Genomic DNA, 20,144 nt, shown 5'->3' with positions numbered 1-20,144 from the left:
TAGTTACTACACTGTTTTCCCAACTTTCTCCTCAGTGTGACATATCTGATCTTGAAGTTAAAAAGTATTGTATTTTAAAAATATAACTAAGAAATTCAGCTTTTCCAGGAAAATGAACACGGTTCAACCCTGTAGTTCTCCATACTCAGTCTTGGAACCCTGTACAGTCTGCCTCAGTCTCTAAGCCCCATCTTACCAAAAGCCAAACCTACACAGAATGGGCTTAATTCAAATCACATAAAGTCCTAAGTTGGAGCTCCTATTGTGGCTCAGTGGAAATGAATCTGACTAGTATCCGTGAGGACTCAGGTTTGATCCCTGGCCTTGCTCAGTGGGTTAAGGATCTGGCATTGCCATGAACTGAGGTGTAAGTCTCAGACACGGCTCAGATCCCAAGTTGCTGTGGCTGTGGCACAGGCCGGCAGCTGCAGCTCTGATTAAACCCCTAGCCTGGGAACCTCCAAATGCTGCAGATGTGGCCCTAAAAAGATGAAAGGAAAAAAGGAAGGAAGGAAGGAAGGAAGGAAGGAAGGAAGGAAGGAAAGGAAGGAAGAAGGAAGGAGGAAGGAAGGAAGGAAGGAAGGGAAGAAAGAATAAAAAGAAAGTGCAAAGTTGGTCCAAAACAGAGCATAGATCTTTGTTATAAGCATCTTCTTAGTTAGATCAGAGTCACATCTTTCCAGAAGTGGAAGAGATTGAAGCAATCATCTGTCTATTTCATTTAACTGCCTCATTATGCATATGAGGATATAAAGCCTTATGGATGTAAAGCAACACATCCACAACTACATGGCTACTTAGGGACAAAGGAAGTTGAATCCAAATGCCTGGATCCACTGCTTTCTCCACCTCATTGCCTATCTCTTCCATGATTCCTGAATCATTTTGAAATAGGTAACAGAAAGAGCAATGAATTCATTTATTCAACAAAAATTCACTGAGTCCTTATTTTGGACCAGGCGTACTGAAGATACAACAGTAAATAGAACATTAAAAAGTCACTGCCTTCATGGAATTTACCTTCTATAGTAAGAGATAGAAAAGCAATTGTTAAGAGAAAATAAGTAAGTAAAGTATGAGAAGAGGAAATAAAATTTCTACATGAGGTAGCCAGGAAAGGTGAAAGTAAAGTCTTTAAGTAAAGACATGAAGGAAGTGAGAAAAGTAGTCAAGCAAACATATACCAGGCAAGCATTACGACAAAGGGACGAGTTGGAGTGAAGGTTTGGAAGTAGTGGACCCTGCTGTGTGCAAGGAATAGCAAGGAGGGCAGTGTGGTGGGTTTAAATAAATGATGAGGGAGTCACTGAAATCTGAGAGGTTTAACAGGGGACCAATTTATGGAGAGCTTTGTAGGTCGTGGTAAGGACAGCAATGGAGTCAGATGGGAAGCCGTGGAGAAAGAGCATGACCATATTTTCATCTTAACAGGATCACTGTGGTGCTCTGCTTAGGAAGAGAAGAATAATAGCAGCAGGAAGGATCATTGTAATAGACCAGAGGAGAGATGATGGTAGTTGGAGCCAAGGTGGTGTAACTGGGGATGGCAGAGTAGACAGAATTTGCTGATGAACCAGATGTACAGTATGAGAAAAAGGAGGTGTCAAGCACAACACAAGCTTTCACACTGACAACTGCAGCACACAGTTGCCATTAGCAGAGATACTGGTTTGGAAAACATGTCATGAATATCAGGAGCTCCACTCCTGACATAAGTTTAAGGAGATCATGTAACATCTACATGGAGAAGTCAACTGAGTTGGTTGGATACATAAGTTTAGGATCCAGAGGACAGAGCCTAGCTGAAGATAAAAATTTAGGAGTTAATCAAATAGGAAGTATTTAAAGCCATGAGACTAGATCAGATCACCTAGGGAGAGTGAGGATAGATGGAAGAGAGGCTCAATTACTGAACCCTAGGGTTCTCCCACATTTAAATGTTGAAACGATGTGCCAGAAAAGAATACCATGGAGCTAAAAACCCAACGAAACAATTACAACCCACTCTCTCTGAATTGCTATCTCTGTTCTACATATCCTTATGTGCCTAAATTCATGCTCCCTTTTATTAGCTTACTTTTGCTCAAAAGTTGTATTGCCCAATTTGATTATTTATCTTATTTGTCAGACTTCACTTCAAAGGACTTATGATATTTCCCAAAACCCAAATCCCCTCCCACTCTCTGAAAGAACATATTTGCAGCCATCAATTACACTCAAAACAATGTGCCAAAAAACATCATTAAAAAGTGCATAGCTTTCCCAGATGAATATTTGAAGGAGGAAAGAGTCGTTTGCATACATAGCTTTGTGTGTGTGTGTGTGTGTGTGTGTGTGTGTGTGTGTGTGTGTGTAAACACAGATTTATGAAGTGCTTACTACTGCTGGTCAGTCTAAGTACATAGGTATATACATTACCATGATATCTTCACAATAATCACATGAGGTAAGTACTATTATTATTCATATTTTAGACATATGGAAAATGAGGCTTTCATATGTTAAATAACTTGCCAAAATTATCAGCAAACCTGGTTAAGAGAAATTGAACCTGGACCATTTGACTTCAGAGCCCCTACTCTTCAAACTTTTGTCCAGAGATTGAAAACTGACCATCAACCCAGGAAGTGAATTTGAGCCCATATAGCTGTTTAGGTTTGGCTACACGGTGTTTTCAAAAAAGAAATGTACTTTGAATGCCTTTAGGAGGTATGTCTGCATTACATCGCAGCCTTCACCAGCTATTTAATAGCCTTCATCCTTCCCTCTTCATCATCTAGTTTGCCTGCTGCTCCAAGTGCATTTGAGTTATTGGCACTTGTTGTACTATACATATCCTTCAATCTTTAACAGACTTGGCATGATTTAAAGTCCAAAACACATATTTTATTTCTTTCACATACATGCTACCAACATCGACATCACCAACGCTGCCATTAGGAAAAATAAAGCAAAATAAGGCTGCCTTTCTTTCCATCCTTAATACTTTTCCCTGTAGTGGTCATTCATAATACTTAAGGTTCTAGCCTAGATTTTCCTCTCCAAACCCAATGCAAATTCAATGTCCACAATGCAGGGGCAACATTTTTTGCCTGGAAGCACAGAGCTGTGCCCTGAGTATGTTCTCTAATAGGAGGTACTCAACCTGCAAGAGATGTTTCATCCATCACTTCTGTGATGTTGTCATACCCCTTAGCTCTGAGCAGTAGCCAATGACACATATGGGTGTTTTAGGTGTGTATGGATTGAAATCACTTTTGTTTTTGAAATGGCAAAACCACTGCTGAAAAGTGTTGCCTATGAACTCATCCTTAATTGCATGTCCATTTGCATTCAAAACAAAAGAATATTTTAAGTTACCTGTATCAGGAAGCTAATGTATTTCTTCAACTGCTTCTGGCTCTTGAGTATTAGGTACGGCAGTATGACTGTGTCTACTTTTTGGATTTGTAGGGGGGAAAGCTGAGTTCTGTGTGTAGGCTTTTTTTTTCTTCTTCTTCTTCTTCTTTTAAAGACAGTAGGAAGACATTTTAACAAAAGCTAGATTGGAATCCTTTCTGTTATGAAAGAAAATGATGAAGGATGTTACTTATTTGTGGATTTAAACTAAACTCTTGAGAATATTATCTTAGCAAGGTATTAAAAGCAGTTTTTCAGAAGCTACTCTTTGCATGTTGAGTTCCAACAGAGCAAAGATAAAAACGGGTGCTGAGCACTAAATTGGGCCAGCTGCATTCCCCACCTATTGGGCTGATATTTACACCCAAGGCAGTGAAAGAGTACAGTTATTAACCTCTATGGGTTTGGTTTTGTTTTTTTATCTTTTTGGTAGAGCAAGGGCTGGATTTCTCTTCCTTTTACACATTTATACACAAGAGATGATTTTTCAGCCTTAAACCTATAGAGTCACCTACTGTATGTTTAATGATTCAATTCACTAATTAGAACACCAGGTTTCATTCTTATTTAGAATTTCTTAAATACTTTAAATATATAAAAATAACCAATACACTATGCCAAGTTTGCATGCACATTAGCAAGTACAACTCACAAAGTAATTCTAGTAATGAGAAGCTATTATTATTGTCCCCATGTCATATATGGGGAAACTCAGAGAACCAACGGTGCTCCCAAGATTATACAGCTGCAAGTGATAACCGAGCAGGGACTCCAACCCATGACTTATCATTCCAAAGCTCATGTTCTTTCCATGAGTTGGCTGTCCTTGTTGTTTGGCCACCCTAATATTGGATTCAGACTACCAGACAGGTGGCCCACTGTCTCATCACTCTCATCAACAATCTGCATTAGAAATGGACAAGGAAAAAAAAAAAAAGGAATGGATGAGGAGAGAGGAAAATGATCTGCTTGCCACCACCTGATGACTTTCCCTCAGTATAAAAACATAAAGAGCTCCAACAGTTTGTTCCTAAGCTTTGAGGACAGTTTTCACCATGAGGCACTAGCTCCACAGGGTGTTGCACAAGAAGGAGTTTTGTGATCACATTTCCTTTCCTTCCAGGATCTTCAGGATCTTCAGTGTGCTAATGTGCACCATGACTCTCCTAGAAAAGGGCTTATTATGAAGGGTTTTCCAGGTGTATTTCACCACAGAACCCATTTTATAGAGTAAAAGGACAGATGAGTGTACCAGATCCCCCTGGAGAGCCACTGTTCTTGTGAATCCCTGTAACTTACTAAATTTGGGGAAATTTGTCCTAGGGAACATCTCACAGAGTTAACTCTCTCCCAAAATCTGGTATAGATGGAAAATATAACTAGATTCAGGAGTTCCCATGGTGGTAGAGCGGAAACAAATCAGAGTAGTATCCATGCGGATGTGGGTTCGATCCCTGGCCTAGCTAAGTGGGTTGGGGATCTGGTGTTGCCGTGAGCTGTAGTGTAGGTTGCAGATATGGCTCGGATCCCATGTTGCTGTGGCTGTGGGGTAGGCTGGCAGCTGTAGCTCTGATTTGACCCCTAGCCTGGGAGCCTCCATATGCTGCACGTATGGCCCTAAAAAAGAGAAGAAAAAAAAAAAAGGAAAATATATCTAGATTCAGAAGCAGCTTAGAACAAATTTATGAATAGCACATTTATCATAGCTCACCAATAGGAATGGTACCACCTAACATCCAGGCAGATGTCAGAGTTGTCATTCAGCGGGTTTCCAACCTGCCCCTCTGCGCCACCCTCTGAGGTAGTGTTCCAGGTCGTGTGACCCAGGCCTGAACCAGGATGACAACTCTTGTGTTCTTAACTCAAATTTACTTCAGGGTAGCACCCAGCACTGTATTCCTTCTTGTTAGAGATAATGAGATGAACCCAAGGCTTAAAAATAATTGTGTTTAAATTTAGACTCATCTACATTTGGAATATCTCTCCAAATCTTAATTTATTCTTTTGAACTAATACTTATTATTTCTTTCTTATTTTCCTTCAGTGATGAATAAAATTAGAAAGTAATATTTTATGGAATATTCTGTAAAACTCCATTCTTACCCTGAAATGAATTCTGTAAATAATATATAACTTACCTGTATATGCATAATCTTTTTCTTAAAAAAATCAATATAATATCCTAACAGTACCATAAAGGAGAAATAATAATTTATAATGGTATGATATGAATTTCTACATATAAATGCTCAAGCAGGAGTTCTCATCATGGCACAGAGGAAACAAATCTGACTAGGAAGTTGCAGGTTCGATCACTGGCCTCGCTCAGTGGGTTAAGGATCTGGTGTTGCCGTGAGATGTGGTGTAGGTCGCAGACATGGCTTGGATCTGGCATTGCTGTGCCTGTGGTGTAGGCCGGCGGCTATAGCTCCAATTCAACCCCTAGCCTGGCAACCTCCATATGCCATGGGTGCGGCCCTTAAAAAAGAATGAAAAAATAAATAAATAAGATTTTTTTTAAATGCTCAAGCATTGCAATATTTCAGGCTATGGAGAATTCCTGACTCATGCCCGCTAAATAACAGTAACTTTACCTCAAAACACCTCCCCTCTCCTTTTGAAAATGCCTTCTAAGCATCCATTTCTCCCCCATTTAGAATTAACGTATTAAAGAAATTTAAGTAGGAAGCAATATGTTCCAATTACTTCCCTAAAAGACCACTTTAGCTACTGTGTGAACAATGAACCACAGAGCAAAAAGAGTGGAAAGAGTGTGACTGGCAGGAGGCCATGCAATGATTTGAGTAAAAGATGCTGCATTCAGGCAACTGACAACCAAATCTCCAGTTAGTCTGTGCCATATTTGCGTGCCTATTGGTTATTGCCATCTGAATATGATGGTGATACATGAAATATTTCAATCTTCAAATTAAATTTTAGAACCCCCCTCATTTTCTTACAACAAACTAGCATCTCCAATTTTAGTACCATATCCACCTGACATATCTTTTCTGCAGAATCTCTTGGATTTTTGCTTTGCTTTATATCCAATCCCAGCCTTGCTCTTCCATCTGGAAAAAAAATGACAGCCTCTGAGCTGGATCACCACCCACTGCAGTGTACTCTAAACAGCTTCTGGAACAATCCCCCTCATATGCCAACATCTAAACATCATTCACTCCTTAGAAACACTATCTCACTCTGGCATTGCAAGAATGACTGAAGCCTTTACATGGCATGGGGTGGCCATGGAACACATGATATGCCAAATTCACTGTCAAGGTATTCTAACTATGTGATTTATCTTCCAATATGATGTCTTCCTCATTCCTTCTGTCCACTGCCTACCATCTTATGTAATTTCTGATGGCATCTTACTACTGAGAGAGATTAACCACCCACTGCCACACCCAGCTCTCTGATTCTCCCCTCCTAAATTACACACACATACACATACACACACATACACACACACATCAACAGTGGATTCTCAGTGCTTGACAAATTCATTTTAAACATAAAAGAAAGTTCTGAATTGATGATATAACTAAAAAATGAAAACCCTCAGGCATTTTCATGGATTGAAGATTTTCCATGAACTTCCATATCACCTTGTCATTCTACTATGGCACATCAGTTTAAACATTCTATGAAGGGGCAGTACAGTGCAACTTGACCCTGAGGTCATATTATTTGGAATCAAATCTCAGAAACACCATTTACTACCTATAAGAATTTAGGCAAGTCTGAAGTTCCATCATGGCACAGCAAAAATGAACCTGACTAGTATCCATGAGGATGCAGGTTGATCCCTGGCCTCGCTCAGTGGTTAAGGATCCGGCATTGCCATGAGCTGTGGTGTAGGTCGCAGGTGCGGCTCGGATCTGGTGTTGCTGTGGCTGTGGTGTAGGCCGGCAGCTACAGCTCTGATTCGACCCTAGCCTGGGAACCTCCATATGCCAAGGGTGCACCCCTAAAAAGACAAAAAAAAAAAAAAAAAAAAAAAAAAGAAGAAGAAGAAGAATAAAAAGAATTTAGTCAAATTAATTGAACTTCTTTGCCTTGGTTTCCTGAGCTGTAAAATGAATACTAATAGTATCCACTCCATGAGACAGTTCTGAGCCATGAGTTACAGCATATAAAACACTTTGAATGGTACTTTACACATAATAACCATTTCCCAAGTTTTAGCTGCCATTATTGCAGTAGACTTAAAATGCTTACAAATACATCCATAGTGATATGACTATCTTATGAAATTAATAGTCTTTTTTAACAAAGATATAAGGCTTAGCAGTTACTTAGAATGTTTTTTATACCACTAGAAAAAAACTGACAAATTACGTATATGTGATAGGGTCAAAAAAGAAGACAGGATGCAAAAGCAGTCAGAGCTCCACTCATTACTCCTTTTTTCTTTCTTCTTCTACTTTTTTTTTTAATGGCCATACCCACAGCATATGGAAATTCCTGGGCCAGGGATTGAATCCAAGCCACAGCTTTTACCTACCCTGCAGCTAAGGCAACACTAGATCCTTTAACCTACTGCACTGGGCTGGGGATCAAACCCGAGACTCTGCAGTGACCCGAGCTACTGCAGTTGGACTCTTAACCCACTGCAACACAGCAAGAACTCATCATTACTTTTTATGGGATATTTGCGACACTTTAAATGGCTATGAAAAAATGCCTAAAGAGATCCTATAGAAGAATTGAATCCTCGACATATATTTCTAATTAAATCCTAATTTTACTTTATTGATGGCAATCTTTGGGCTACACAAGGAGCTTTAATTTTTATTGAAATCACCAATAAATTGCAGTGCAAAGGTTCCTTCCCTTTCAGACCAGAAATTAATATTGAGAGAAATTGAGTGTTTACTATTCTGCAGGGAGGTTACTCTCTCCAGAACCAGAACATACCTTTTTTTAAATTCTGTTAAAAGCATATTCCAGTACATGAGTATCAGTAAAACACATAGTTATAAAAAAGAACATTTTGGTCAAACCCTAGAATGTTTACTACACAGAGAATTCCAAACACAGAGTCTTTACCCAATAAATACATTCATATTTGGGTTTGTAGAGTATAACAAAATGAAACTTTACATGTATTATTGCTTTTCCTTGACTCTTTAAGAGCACACCACATTTGGAGAGAAGGGACAAAGGGAAAAGACATTATCAGAGTTGTCCCAGGTGTCTTTCTTGAAGCAGGAGACAATGAAATGTCATCACGAAGCCTTCTTATATAAAAAGAGTACCTTGGGTCAGAGCAGAGGGGAGATTTGAATTCGAAACGTTTTCAACTGCCAGAACACAAAAAACCAAAGCAGACTAAATTTTGTTCCCTACATGTTCAATGACTTATCTTAAGCTCTCCCTCAGGCATCTCGGGGGTCCACTGAACAGCCAGTGCCTTGTCAGTCCCCCAGCTTCCACTGAGGCCCTGGACATTACTTCCCAGAGATAACGGTCACCTGAAAGAACCCAAGGGGAGGCAGTACACTGCATCCTGTGCCATCAAAAGGATCCCAGCAGAGGCGGGATTGCCTCATTAGCCACTTTTCAGCAATAGAGTCCTTAGCAGTGAGCGGTCTGAGCTCTGCATAGTCAGGATGGTAAAGTTCTGCTTGCAAACTCCCTGATGTCTAAGAAGAGTTCCCTCAGGGCAGAACTCACTTACACATCCAGTCCAGCTCAATCTCTGCCCCACAGGGGGTTTTCTTCTTCTATGAATTCTTACAGCAAGTGATTTCAAATTGCAAATAGTGGCCCTTATTAAGACCTGCTTTGCATTAATGCCTAACCGAGCAGTATCTTGTCAGAGAATTTGTGAACTCCTTCAACATCAGCAGATAATTTCTTATATATTCCTTTGGAGCCCAACACATGCATGTCTTAAGTCAATATCAAATGAACAAATCAAGGGTGGGGTGGAGGAAAGCTGACTCTTAACTAGCACAGAACCATTCCCTATATCTCTATGGTTTTAATAAACCATCCTTATGTGTTCATTTCTGGTAAATGAAACCATTTTAAATGTTTTTAATTCATTCATTTAACATTTAGTGCCTGCCCTTCAGAGGGAGGGATGCGATGGAAGGTACAGTCAGAGTCCAGGTCATGGAGACTTTTGTACGTCATATTAAAGAGCAGAATCTTATCTTTTATAGGACTGAAGGACACTGGGGAATTTTAAGCATGGTATAAAATGGTCAGTTTTGCTTTATAGATAGAACACTCTGATGACAATGTGAAATATCTATTTGAAGGGCACAACTGGAAGTGGGGTAAAGTGGAGGCCATCAGGAGAGAAATGATAAGGATTTCAACTCTTGCATTAGTGTAAGGATATAAAAATGGAAACAGGTAAAAGACACAAAATAGCTATTTTGGTAACTGTTGGAGGTCAAAATTTAAGAATGACAGTCAGGGTTCTAACTTCAGTAACTAGGTCCTAATGGTTTAGGAAAATATTATTGGCTTCCCTTCTGATAAGAACTCCAGATTTTTCTCAGGCTTCTTTCCTAACATGCATCACCCTGGAAATGCCATATATGTCTTTACTACTAGCCTATAGTCTGCAAGAGGTGCTGGACCACACGGTAGCATTTACCACTGTCTCTATCACAAGGTATAACACACTCTAGACACTATATACTCTCTGACTTAAAATTGGCATATTGATTTGAGGAGATTCTTATATATCTAGGAAGAAGAGTGGGGAAAAAAGTCCCTTCATCCTTTTCTAACTCTGAGCCTACCCAAGTCAACTTCAGGAGTAAAAATGCATTCTGTTATCACTGTCATTCCCTTCATAAATAAAATTCCACAGTTTCTCTCATTTAATACTTCCATGGCTAAGCAGACCTCACTGTCAAAAAAGTCTTCCTAGAATATGGTACAAAATCAATATGTTTCCATTTAAATCACAATTATATTTCATGAAATAAGTTACTTTTTTAAAGTTGTCTCTTCATAGGAATCAAAAAAGATTTGAAAACAGACATACCTCCATGAAAAACAAATAAAAGCTGGTACTCAAGTCCCAAGCTGTTAGCTGCACACACAAATTTTATTTTCCTTAAGAACAAATTCATAAAAGCACGATAGTCACATAGTCTTTGAAATCCTAACAGTCTTAATGTTCTTTTAAGTAATGTAAAATAATATTATTCTTCATTTTTGTGAGGTTAAGCATTAAACATTGATCCAACGTAAATATTAACAACACTCTGTGCTTAATATATAGACCCTTAAAAACTTCATTTTCTTGTGGATTAATAAAATTCTTACCCACAGGAAACAGGTGGCACACAATTTTTTTATTATAGTTTATTTACAATGTTCGGTCAACTTCTGCCATACAGCAAAGTGACCCACCCATTCACACATATATATGCATTCTTTTTCTCATATTTTCTATCATGTTCCTTCACAAAGGTGGCATACTTTAAATAGGCCAATTTGAGAAGAACTTGTTTATGAAGGTATTCATTATTAAAGCAATGCTATTTGGGAGAACCACAGTATACAGAAGAACCACCCAGGGCTGGAAGGAGCCTGACTGTGACCACTCCTGTGCCAGAATGAATAAGGGCTTCAGTGGACAATGAATCTGGAAGGAGAAAGTCAGGTATCCCCTGGTGAGTTCCCGTCGTGGCTCAGCAGTTAATGAACCTGACTAGTATCCATGAGGATGCAGGTCAATCCCTGGGCTTGCTCAGTGAGTTAAAGATCCAGTGTTGCAGTGCACTGTGATGTAGGTCGCACATGTGGCTTGGATCCTCGTTGCTGTGGCTGTGGCATAGGCCAGCAGCTACAGCTCCAATTCAACCCCTAGCCTGGGAACCTCCACATGCCACAGGTCCAGCCCAAAAAAGACCAAAAAAAGAAAAGAAAAGAGGATGCCTTGGGAGCACCAAAGACTTCTGTTGAAAGGCACAGAATCAACAGGAAGGAATCCAGGGAAATAAATACCCGGTCAGCACTCTGATCTTTTACCAGACCTCCACACCTGAAGACCCATCTGAAGCCTAAGGAAATGGGAGCCATACCAGTCAGCCTCTTGGGATAGAGAACAGGGTAGAGAAAGGTGGAAAGTGGATCTGGAGGGGTAAATAAAAATATCAGCTCAGAGTTATTCATTTAAACATTTCTTCAGAAAAGACTCCCTTTTATCTCTTTTTGGAGATTTAAAATATGCCTCCTATTGAATCATCCTTCATCAGTCCATTTTAACTAAGTGCTTAGATATTTCCTCAAAAAGCACTGTTTCAACCTGAAAAATATCATTTTTGTTATTATTTCTACTGATTACCAATAGTACAATTTTTTCCTGTCTTATATTTCCTTTTAATACAATATGTCCAAAGGTATTAGATTTTCATCCAGTATTTTCTTAAACTATTTGTTATGTTTAGTGAAGAGCATGGCTCTTAATAAGTTAAAGTTGGTATAATGCTAGTAGGTAGTTGTTGCTCTTACTTGTTCCTTTTGAAGATACACTATAATTTTTCAAAGTATGGATTCAGAAACACACTCTTAAGTGTGAGATTAGGATCGAAGCTCTGTCTTACAACATGTACATTGTGAATATAAAATGTTAAAATTTTTAAAAAGGCACTTCATTCTTCTGTTAACTATCTTGAAGTTCTGGGTAAAGACAGTAAAATCCAACAGGCCACAGAGATCCTAGGTAGGGCCACAGGGTCAAGAACTCTAAAATAAACCCCCAAATACAGTTGCTTTATTTATTCATGTATTTATGAGAGCATTACATCCTGCCTTCTTTCCAAAAGAAATGAAATGCTCCATTGTCATTTCCTCCTCATTTTCCCTATCTTTCCTTAAATTAGAAACTGACAGCTTAGATCACGTTCTGTCAGAGTAATGAAACCACAGCCCAGCCATATGTTATTTAAAGACCTGGATTTCACTCACCGTAGGTAAAGTTGACTGAAGTGAAAGAGCCTGATTTATATCTCTGGGCTGCCAGCAGGATAAGGATCACAGCCCCTGCCTCCCATCGTGAACACGATCTATACAGGAAGCCGAGCCTCTATTTTTTTCCACCAGGGCACTCATTATACACAGTGCAAACTGACAGAATTTTCAAGAGCAGAATTTCAACTGCTTAAACAAGGTCCTTCTAACTGGTTTAGACTATAGTCAAAAGATAGGAAATACAGGTTCATGGTGTGACCTCTCTCAAAATACTAGACAGGTAACAGGTGCAGGGGGAAAAAAACTGTTACTTAGAACTTGACACTGCAAACACCACTCAGAATGAGAGTTGTATTGGTTAAACTTTCATATGAAATACAAAATTTTAAATGCTTATTTCATTCATTATTTCATGAGACTTTCATAATCAACCTACTTATTATGCTCATGTTCTTTATCATAACAGTGCTATTTAAAAATATGCCAGTCCTTTCACCAGTGGCTTACTAGCCCATGCCTGTCTTAATTGGTCAGTCCTCTACTACACTGATCTGAATAGCACTCCGAGTATAAGTATTGTGAAAGTACCTTTAATGAAGGACTTTTATCAATTTCTTTTACTATTAATAGTATCAAATCAAATTCTACCACTCCACTTCTACTTAAGAGTGTAGAAACTCATAAAAGGATATTATTCTTGTTATGACAAGAAAACACCAGATAAACTAGTAAGTACGTTTTCCTTTAAAGCCATCACAGAATAGTAGACACAAAGAAGTCAAAACTCCAGAGGAGAATGAGCCCTTACTAAGTGAGTTAAGACTGCTGACTGCTTCCATACCTGGGGATACACTATATCTGGAGGTAAAAACAAGTAGAATAGCTGGTCTGCCTTAAGCATTTCTTTGTTGGGACATAAAAGAAAAACAAGTAAAATTGTACAACTCTATGAACTGGAAAAATGGCATAAAATCAAGAAGAGCCCCAAATGTAATGCTAATCATCTTGATCCAACACTCCTTCCCCAGTCTTACTGCTCAAGTAACAGCTGAGGCCAGGGGTAAAAGCAGAGAGAGAGATCACAGACTTCTAGTTCCTAAGTCAAAAAGCCCTGCTTGAGTTGTGGGAATAAACTCACTCATAAGATATTTAAAAACAGAGATGATCTGAAATTAAAGAACCTAGCACTAACCCAGCTCAACTTTAATAAAACAAAAAATATCAACTTTCACCCTAGCTTCCTCACACAAAAAGACAGCATGTCCTCTATTTTTTAAAAAACCTAGTTGAAGTTTTTCTGTTTTTTACATATAATATCTGGCATACAATCAAAAATTATGAGAAATGGCCTAGCTTGAAAATGTAACCTATGATCAAGGGAGAAAAAAAGTACACAGAAGCAGATCCACAGTTGACCAAGATGATGTCATTAATAGACTTGAATTTTTAAATAACTATTATAAATATTTAGAGAATAGAGAAAAAGATGGACAAAATGGGGAGAGCAAATTTGGAGGGGAAGATCAGGAACTCATTCTTGGACATGTTAAGTCAGATATCTAGTGGCTAACAAAGCAGAGACAGTTCAAGGAAGAGATCTAGGCTGGAGATGTACATTTTGAAATCATCAGGACATAGATCATATTTAAAGCCATGAGACTGGGTAAGATTACTTAGGGAAACAGGGTGGAGAGAAAAATGACTAAATCCAAGGACTTAGACCTGCGATACTCCAAAATTTGGAGGACAAAGATATGAGAAGGAACGAGCAAACTGGGTGTGAAGGAGAGACCAGAAGGAGGGAGGAAATGCAAGGAGTGAAATAATCCAACTTAAGATTTTTAGGAGATGCATGCATTACCTTACTAGTTAACTTAATTACTTTTGTTGTCACACTTAGTTTTACATTCTTGTCAGACATGGCAGACCATTTCACAGGTGTGCTGTAGTGAACTTGGCATTATGCTATATATACAAACAGACTATTATGAAGAATGGAGAAAATATGATGATTCATACACATCAAAAACTTTTTTTCAACAACAGGAATCCTATTTACATAGTCACTCCCAAACTGACTAATTACAAGGGCCTATATAACAGAAATAGTTACATTAAAATTATTCTATTTAAAAAGCATACATATGCGTTTTCTATTATGCATCATTACTCATATTTTATGTCAAACATATATGCTGGAAGCTCTGCTACCTACTGACAAGCCATCTAAAACTTGCTTGTTTTTCAACTCTAAAGAACTAACACAATCTACTATATGAACTTTGGATGCCATAATTTATGCAATAAGTTACCTATCACAATTAGTGAAAAAGAAGTTTCCTCATTTTTAATCTAAATGAGCTCTAGGCAATCTTCATTAGAAATGAATAAGTATGGAAAGCTAGAATTAGAGGACACATTCCATCAAAAAAAATTTAAATAGGATTAAGCCAAAAAAGAAAGCATGCGATCATGTTTCAGTCATTGAACCTATCCTTAATTTCTAATCTTTTCTAGGGAGAACAACCACTTAATATTGTAAATTTGTACTAAGAACACTGAATAAACAATGCAGCAAAGCTCAAGTACATAGAAAAACATTTTAAGTCATTATACATACTTGAAGCAGACACTGTTTTCTTCTGTTTCATTTATTTGCAACTCATGAATAATTTCTGATCTAATGGTAATAAATCCCCTTCTCATCATAATATCTGAAGAATTAGACCTAGATGTACAGTTAATCACATGATAAAGTTTAAATAAGCTAAAGTGAGAAAAATGCTGCACAAGGAAACTATTGTAAATATATTTTTTCAGGTAAGAGATGACAGACATTTAGAGAAAACAATTTAATTTCAAGGAACAAGTACAACACTGGGAGCAAAAAAATAATAAAGGGAAAATCCTGGAAGTCCACAAAGTAAAACTGAAATTCCTTTAGATTTCTCTCAGTCAGGTGATGAGAAAGTTGCCTTCTTTTCAACTTTCTTACACATGATCGAATATGTACAATCCATATAGGCATTAGAAGAATGAATTACAGCTTTAATGCTGACACAGAAATATGCCTAATATTTATCATTACACGGAAAAAAAAGCTAAAGAGCAATATGTATTCATGAACTCTTTTATGGAAAAGCACTTGTAACCAAACCAATATATCACAATGTGTATGTAAAGGCCTAGGGAAATGTTTGGGGGAATACACACCAAACTATAAAAATGGGCTGCTCTGGATGAGAATTGTGATTGGTGTGGGGAAAAGGAACTCTGATATTTATTCTAGCTTTCTGTGTTGTTGAAATTTTCACTAAGAATGCATTTACATATTCCTTGACAATTTTTATAAAGAGTACAAATATATATATATTTACTACATATATGCACAACTTCTTTTTCCATGGGTAGAGCTATAGACTGAAAAACATCAAGGCTAGATTGCAACCCAACCTTAGAGCTATTTGGAATCTAGTCCTAACTGTACCCTGACTAGACATATAACCTTAGACAAGTTATGAAATCTGAATTGATGGACTTCAAGGTTCTTAACAGTACAATAAGTCTCTTCCTGCTTAAAGATTTACAATGGAAAGGAAGATTCTAAGTCAATGAAACTGTTCCAGATGCTATTCTCTTAGTAAGGTTCTGTTTTTTTCTAGTCAAAGCTTTTAAGAACTTATATAATTCAAAAAGTTCCAATTTTTATGTGCATACTCACACCACACACACACAGATATATATAGATATAGATACAGAGATAGAGATAGAGATATACAGATATACAAACAAACATCTGCACAGGGAGCACAAACCAGAGTCATCTTCTGCAGTCCTCTACAACCTCAACTGCAGTATTTAATGAAATGAAGTCTTAGCTTTGTTACCAAATATGAGGAAATAACAATTAATGTTTATCTTTATTTATGTTTAATAGGATCCCAAAGCAGACCTTCTGTGCCCTGTCTTCATGGAATCAGAGCACATAATTCTCCAGCATGTCAATGTGTTCACCAACCAGGAAGCATCACTAAGCTTTGGCATCCAGAATCTCTACTGAGGTTTCATTACATAAGCATCATTGATTAAATCACTGGCCACATGATTTAACCCAATCTCCAACCTTCTGTCCCTCCCCAGAAGTCAGGCTGCCTCAAAGTCCCAACCTCTAATCACAAGGTTGGTCCTTCTGGTAACCAGTCTCCATCCTGAAGCTATCTAAGGACCACCAGGAGTACCCTCCTTAGCATAAACCCAGATGAGATCCAAGCAGCTCATGAACAACAAAGACAGTTCTATTACTTGGAAAATTCAAAGGGTTTTAGAAGCTCCAAGCCAGGTCCCTGGGACAAAGACTAGAGCAAATTATTATGCGACAACTCCAAACCCATTAGAGACAGTACTTAAATTCAACAAATCCAGAGTTTTTATGTTATCAAGCTAGAACCTCTATGAATATAGCACTCTTGATTAACTGACTTCCAGCAAATACCGTAGTTTATACTTCAAATCTGTAGTTGCTTTATCTCTCCACAATCCTGACAAGCAGGACAGTACTGTGGCTAAGTGTTGTAATCTCTAAAACTAGATTTCTTGGGTTCAAATCCAGGACTCTGCCACATCAAAATTTACTTGATCTTCATATGCTTCTGCTTTTCCAACTGAAAAAAGATATAAAAATTAAACCCATCTCTTATGGTGATTGTAAGGATTAAATGTGCTAATACATTGCTTAGAATGGTACCTGGCACTCATTAAATATTCACTTCTATTGTTGCTATCATACCAGAACTAGTGGACACTAATTAGTAATTGTTTTATCTTGGCACAAAGAGCTTTAATGTAATCCTAATTATCTTTAAAGTTGAAAATCCTTTCCCAAAAAGCAAAAAAAAAAAAAAAAAAATCATTGAGCTCCAAAAATAAGTAGGTTGCACTAAACAATGTGAAAGTTTCTTTCAATTCAGAAATGTGATAATTATATAACTGGCCTCTTGACAACTAAAAGAGTTCTAGCTATGTAGCCTAGCTGTTGTGATGTTCTTATGCACTCCCTTAATTTCTCTGATAACCCACTGCAGGTGATCATGTAACATAAGAACTCTAATGCACTGACTGAGAACTGGTTTTACAGAACTGTTATTTGAAGTATGAAGAAAGAATCTCCACCAGCATATTCTAGACAGGTCGACATTGGTGAGATATCAAAGACTGAGGACATACGCAGATCTGCAGGTGTCTATCAAGGTGAAAAAGAGCTATTTTCTCTTTTCTACAAAGAAAAGTCTACTTTATCCTCCTCCTGCTTGGGAACAGAGAAGGAAGTCTACTGTCTATCAAACTCATCCTCCGTTATTAAATACCCTCTGCGTTTGTCTTTCACTCACCTTTTTTTTCTGTCTGGAACTGGTTCACAATACTTGATGTAACAGATCATAAGATTTTATTAAAACCATTTAAAATTTCTAACATCCTGCTATCTCTTTGCCTCTGATCTTTTCTTATTATTTTACCTATAGGCTAGAATCCCACAAGTTACATCTGGATGGAAGAAAATTAAACCGTTTCTCCATTTCTATACCTCAATATTTTGAAGATAAAATGTTTTGGTTTCTTTATAAAACTAACATTCAAATATTAAGAATCATTCAAGCTTAATGCTGAAGAAGCACCGTCCTTAATTCTCATACAAATAATCAGTAAGTAGCCAAGCATATCATTTCCTTTGGGTATATATCTATGTGTCAGCACATCTGCAATTATGAGTTCCATTCAGAATGCCTCAAAGTGATAACAGAGCAGAGAATAATGAGGATGGATAAAGAAGCAGTTTGGGGGAACATGACAAAATATCTTAATTAAACATAAATGAAAATAATAGAGAAGAAATTGGAGGGAAAATTTAAGGACGGAGAATGCTGTCTACATCATATATCTTAATTTTAGACACCTACTCCATTAAAATGTGAGCTTACTAGTTCATGTAACTAAACCATCGAAATTTTGGCTGCGTGAGAGTAGAGTTGCATGGATTCAAGGACAGCTGATCTGCATGAAGTATCTAGAATGTTGACAAATGGCTAAGTATCCACCTAGAAGACGACTTGTGCCTTGTCACAGGACTTTGTACTTGCTCCTGTCTCATTCAACAGCTGATGATTTCTTGTCTAAATGAAGACACATGAAGATATTTTTATCAGATTCCCATAGAAAGCCAAATAAAGCAGTGGTGTGACGTTTGATGGGCCCAATATTTAAATTATCTTGGTGTTTGAAACTACATCCAAAATAAAAGAAAAAAATAAATGTAAAACCCTACAAGTAAACGTTTGTTTTGTTTTTTTTAATTGCACCAAATATCCATAAGGAGATCTGCTTTAGAACAGAGACAGACTTTGAAAAACTTATGGTTACCAAAGAGGACAGGTTGGGGGGAGGTGGACAGAGGGTTGGGGATTGGTATATGCACACTGAGGTATATAGAACGACTGGCCAACAGGGACCTGCTATGTAGCACAGAGAACTCTAGCCAATATTCTGTAATAATCTATATGGAAAAAGAATCTGAAAGAAAATGAATGTCTGTATATGCATAACTGAATCACTTTGTTGTAAAGCAGAAATTACCACAACGCTGTAAATCAACTATACTTCAATAAAACTTTTTTTAAAAAAAGATTTGCTTTAACTATATTTCTTATGGAAACTGCCTGCTAATTTAAGGATAAAATCAGTATGAGCCAACAGTGTAAACCAGCTTAAAGAGAATAACAAAAACAAGATGCATTAGTCAAAGTGGTCAGATCAGGAAGTTGAGAATACTGTGTGCTCCTGATATTATAGTTTGGATTTCATTTTGGATAATTATCACCAGGTCATTAAGAGGAATGCCAACCACCAAGTATATCTGGATTTACTTTTCAAAAACAGGACTAAGGTTCTTTATCTTTTGCTCTGCAACAAACAGTTTTTTTTCCCTGGTGCTGCCTAGAAACCAACAACAACAGCAGTCTCTTTCTCCTCTACCTTCTATTTATTCTGGGAAGAAAAGAAAGAAAGAAAGAAATGGAGAAGAGGGAGGGAAAGGGCACTGACATTTCTTCTTGTCTTTAACTTACTTAGCAATATTAAAGGTCAGACATGTCCACAGAAATTGGAGATGAAAACCATCCTCAAAACTGGTCCATCCTGGAATGGCTTTTTAGATCTTCTCTCTCTCTCTCTCTCTCTTTTTATGAAGTGAGCAATCTCTCACCCAGCAGTGAGAGAGGAATACCCCTTGTCTTCCTCTCACCCAGTGTAGAGGAAACCTGTATTCCCCATGTTTTGGTACTCTGGACCCTTGCCTAAATGGATGTCAGATTTTTGTCTGTTTTGGGCACACATCAGTCCTCGACATGTATGTAATATTTTTATTTAACAAGCATTGACATCATCCTCTTAGCAGATATGAATTTACACTATACAGATGCCATGTTTATTCCTAGTACAAATGACTTTCTACTTTATAATTTTACTCACAAAACAATCCATACTCATGATCTATATTTGCACAGAATTCCCAAAAAGGAAGGAAAGTAATTTAAAAGGGTATCAAGGTTATTTAAAAAGAAGGAGAGATTACAAGTTAAAATTTCCCTCAAACCATTTCTTCGAAATAGAAATTACAAAGGAGAAAGTATGAGTGGAAAAGAATTAGGTTAGACATACTCTTCAAATTTTTGAGAGATTCTCAAGGAAGAGGAGATAGGCATACTTTCATTATATCAACTAACGAGCAGGAATGACACTGATAG

At 37.6% G+C, this 20,144-nt stretch overlaps 1 protein-coding gene across 3 annotated transcripts in view; it reads right to left on the bottom strand.

Moving 5' to 3' along the window:
• METTL4 (methyltransferase like 4) overlaps positions 1-20,144 on the bottom strand; it is a 328,604-nt gene that overhangs the window by 205,346 nt on the left and 103,114 nt on the right. The window contains exon 9 of one of the 3 annotated variants that reach the window (XM_021096144.1): positions 2,182-3,557. The exons of the other annotated variants lie outside the window; for them this stretch is intronic. Coding sequence (XP_020951803.1) covers positions 3,541-3,557 — 17 coding nt within the window. The 3' untranslated portion in view covers positions 2,182-3,540. Of the gene's footprint in view, positions 1-2,181; positions 3,558-20,144 lie in introns of those variants that run through there. 3 annotated transcript variants of the gene reach the window in all.

This window comes from Sus scrofa, chromosome 6, assembly GCF_000003025.6.
Source record: "Sus scrofa isolate TJ Tabasco breed Duroc chromosome 6, Sscrofa11.1, whole genome shotgun sequence".
Classification (NCBI taxonomy): domain Eukaryota; kingdom Metazoa; phylum Chordata; class Mammalia; order Artiodactyla; family Suidae; genus Sus; species Sus scrofa.
Note: the sequence above shows the minus strand (reverse complement) of the source record. Positions and strands in the feature narration are given on the sequence as shown.